At 35.2% G+C, this 4128-nt stretch overlaps 1 protein-coding gene across 1 annotated transcript in view; it reads right to left on the reverse strand.

Moving 5' to 3' along the window:
* The window catches only part of LOC110105132, a 14208-nt gene extending 11139 nt beyond the window's left edge, over positions 1-3069 (reverse strand). The window contains exons 1-2 of the mRNA XM_020834508.2: positions 2882-3069; positions 2647-2797 (exon numbers count right to left, since the gene is read on the reverse strand). Coding sequence (XP_020690167.1) covers positions 2647-2797; positions 2882-2961 — 231 coding nt within the window. The 5' untranslated portion in view covers positions 2962-3069. The remainder of the gene's footprint in view (positions 1-2646; positions 2798-2881) is intronic.
* Between the last annotated feature and the right edge of the window lie 1059 nt (positions 3070-4128).

The raw sequence follows: 4128 nt of genomic DNA on the forward strand, positions 1-4128 counted from the left end.
AGTGGACATGAATTGGAAATAATAAATGACTGATACGTCAGTTTGAGGTATCATGATTCCTGGTATGGTTGCACTTGTAAGTATTAAAATAATTTGCATTTATAGTAGTGTGGTGTATGCATTAAACGCATTAACATATTAGATTTATGTTGTAAGAAACATGACATGTTTTAATACTATTTTATTTTGATAACTATATGTTGTTACTTCCACCCTCTGGTTGTTCATATTGCATGCCCCATTCTTTTATCGTTTATGCTTTGATAAATTAGAGTTACTTGCTAAGTTTGATTTTTCAAACTCACCTGTTATCTCTTTTCACAGTAGATCCTATAGGCGTGTTTAATGGATTGTTACCTTAGGAGTAGAATCACCAGTAGTAGACTGTTTTTAGATTTATTATTTTGTAGTAGTTTATTATACTTTTGATTTTGAGGGTTGATTAGTTTTTTTCCTGCTTCTATTTTATTTATATTTCTTCTGGCTTGTCTCAGAATTATTGTTATTTGGATGTACTAGTTATTTGTATTTTATTAATGAATTGGTTGTTTAAGTCATTTCCTCTGTTTACTCTGGTGTATATATATCAAATTGTATCACTCGTATATATTTGTTCCTATTTGTAAATATGAAACAGATCTTTCTATCCCTTCATCGTGTCCCGTGTTGCTAGAATATACCGCCTTCATGACCCGAGGTGTGGCAAGCCGAGCTCGAGTCATGCTTAACTCGAGCTCAACGGGCATGCTTGAGCTCGGCTCGTGGCAATAGATGCAAGCACGCGAGGCGTAAGAAGAATGGGTCGACGTGATTATCGCACGAGAAAAAGAAAAATGCGTTATTGTTGTTGCTCTCTTCGAATAAGGCACTACCAAATTAATGAAAGTTGCAATTTTTTCCTTGGAATATGAGCTTATTTTTTTATAAATGTTTTTAAAGAAGCTACAGTTACTGCAACTTTAGTAATAACTAATAAGGCATTGTTGAAGCCTTTATTAGGCTGCAGTTTTAGTAATTAATCCTACATATTTTTCTTTCATTTAAACACATATAGATTTTCAAATTAAGTAAAAAAAAATTTCAAAAAAATTCCTAACACTTAATACGAGCAAGCTCACGAGTCGAGCATTATGAAGCTTGAACTCGAGTTCGTTTAATAGTCGAGCTCACGACTCAATAAGCACAGCTCGCAATCTTGTTATTGAGTCGAGTTTGTGTTGGCTCACGAGCCGGCTTTGCTCACTTACACCCTAGTTGTGAGTAGATACATGTATCAACTTAGTCAAGAATATTGGAAAGCAATGAAACTGATTTTACCTTAGAGGCATTATTGATTAAGATTTGATGCAAAATAACGAGGTCTAATTACAGTTTTGTACGATTTTTTCTTTAGATTATGCTGGTGATCATGAAAGGATGTCATATATTGAATATATCCTCAATCTATATTGATGTGCCATCAGTTGTAAGCCTTGTCTCACCCCACAATACGTTCTCTATTACAAATGAAAAGTACATACACTTCTTGAAGATACAAAAATAGTTATTTGATTTAAAGGCTTACTTGAAGATTTTGGTTTGCACCAGGACAACTCAATGGCTATTATGATATTCAAAGTGCTATTCACTTAGCTAAATATCAAATGTGGTATGACAGAACCTACTATATTGATGTTTGATACCATTTCACCATAAAAAAGGTTTGAGATGGTAAGTTTTGGGTCAAAAGATCAACACATAGCATAACCATCTTAACAAACCTACCAAGGTGATCTCAATTCCCAACTTCCAATAATACTAGTAGTTTTCTGATTCCAATCATAGTCAGTGCCTTCGGAGGCTTGGGTGAGGAAGAGATTTTTAGTGATTTGAGCAGAGTTGGTTATCACTTTATTCCTTAATAATAATGATGATTTGATATAAGTAAAAATTGTTATGTTCTATGAAATATAACAAATGTAATTTTGATAAATACATTTAAAAAATAACTTTTACTTGCCCTATTCCTAGGTTAATTGGACAAGATAAGGGTTTACAGTAAGAGAGCAAACAAAAGAGCGATCGAGCATGCAAAAGGGACATTGAGCAATCAATTGAGGGCGGTGTGCCTTCTTTCAAGAGATCAACATTCAAAGGAAGGAGAATCAAAGGAGTATGGTTGTCGCTTTGTTTGTGTATTAGGTGAAAGAATATTTCTTCTTATTTCCTTTGATTTTCTGTAAATTGCATTGCTCCAATTTAGTGAGATCTTCTCCACTTCCTCATTCGTTTTGTGAGAAGAGAATTTAACATATTTTGTAAGTCTTTGCGATTTCTCCTCCTATATATTTTGACAGCGGAATTGTTTTTGCTTCTTTGCCCCATTGATGTAGACCAACCTTTACCAAACCAAGAAAACCCTAGCTAGCCCATGCGAATGTTTTAGCATTTTAATATCATATTTGAATTTGTGGTACTAGCTTTGTTTCTCCTAAATTAATTTGATTGCTCTCTTTAACACTCCTTCAGCTTCTGCCACTACAGAAAGCTTTTTTATAGTTCATTTAAAATAAACACAAGAACCCTATGTTGTATAAAATTGATAAGGAAATGTGTCGTATAAAGAAAACCTACATAAGAACCTTAAAATTCAGAACTACAGTATACCTTAAAAGTTGGATTAGTCCACAGGAGGTGCAGTGCATCAACAATTGTATGATGTGTCTGAGAAAGTAGTAAGCTCAATTCAGGAAACGGACGACCAGGGTGACTCCGAACTAAGCCAGATGAAGATTGTCCATTCGTTGGCGACGATATCCTGAAATATTACAGAGGATCAAAGATATCAACTAACCATGGGGAAAATGATTGCCGGTACTGTATTGTGTAGAAAGTAACTCACATCTGAAGGTCAGAAACAGCTTCCATGGCTTCCTTCTTCGATGGGGCCGACCAAAAGACATCGTGCGCTGAAACATCCATGACTGTTTGCTCTTCCTCTTCCTCGCGTCAATTAGGAGGGCGAGTCGATCTTACACTGCACAGTCCATCTGTTGTTGACCTCACGTCAACGATAAAGTGATTCGCATTTTGTATTTTTTTTAAATACTTTTTTAGCGTATTTAATCTGAAATTCTCGTACAAAAGGATTAGAGCGCCTGTTGGCTGTTGCATGGCTTTGTAAATTGTAACCACGAATCTATGAGCTTTGCGGGAGCTGCACGCTAAAAAAAATTAAAATATAAATAATTTCATATGATACAAATTTTACTAATAATATTTAACGAGTGGCAAAATAGGAGATTAGAGGGTGAGAGAGAGTGAGACTGTGAGAGTTTATTAGATTGCCAATAGGTATAAAATTTGAATAACAATGATTTGGTACACGTACAAAAATTATTTTGTGCGGAAGTCAAATGCCTTTCGAAGACCAATCAAAATGCACCACATCACTCCTTCGATATGTACCGTGCTCGGTACCGCTGATGTGCATGGCTGCACCTAATTCATCTCTGGACATAGAGCTATGACCGGGCTTTGCACAGAATAATTTCTCGCATGCCCCCTCACTATAGGAAATTCAGACATTACTGACGGTTTTTTCTGGCGGTTAATGTTAGATTTCTAGCGGTTTCATTAAATACCGGAGGTTTTTCGACGGTTTTCCAACGGTTCAAAAACCGTTTTGCAGTGGTTCAAAAACTGCCGAAATAAACCGCGTAAGAAACGATTTCTGGCGATCCTCATCTTTCACTATAGAACTGCCGGTAATAGTCGTCAGTAATACTTGAATTTCCTGTAGTGCCTAATTTATTGGTTGAACTTGTAGGTTTAACATTACAAGATATATATTATAAAAACTATGATTTTGTTCTCTAATGAGGATTATTAATTGTTGATTAAGGCTTCATTTAGGATTATTTTATACCACTATTTTTTTTCAAAAAAGTCATCCCAAATGAAGCATAAGTGTCATTATTTAACTAAAATCTCGATGTGAATAACGTCATCGCCGCTTCTCCATGTCCTTAACCGGTTGGCAAGTTCGTACTGAGTTGGTGAATTCATCGTCTTTAACGACTTCATTATCTTTGATGAGTTCGTCCTCCTAAATTGTCATGAATCAAGCTATCTTAATTTAAATAGAAC

Source organism: Dendrobium catenatum, unplaced genomic scaffold (assembly GCF_001605985.2).
Source record: "Dendrobium catenatum unplaced genomic scaffold, ASM160598v2 fragScaff_scaffold_292, whole genome shotgun sequence".
Classification (NCBI taxonomy): domain Eukaryota; kingdom Viridiplantae; phylum Streptophyta; class Magnoliopsida; order Asparagales; family Orchidaceae; genus Dendrobium; species Dendrobium catenatum.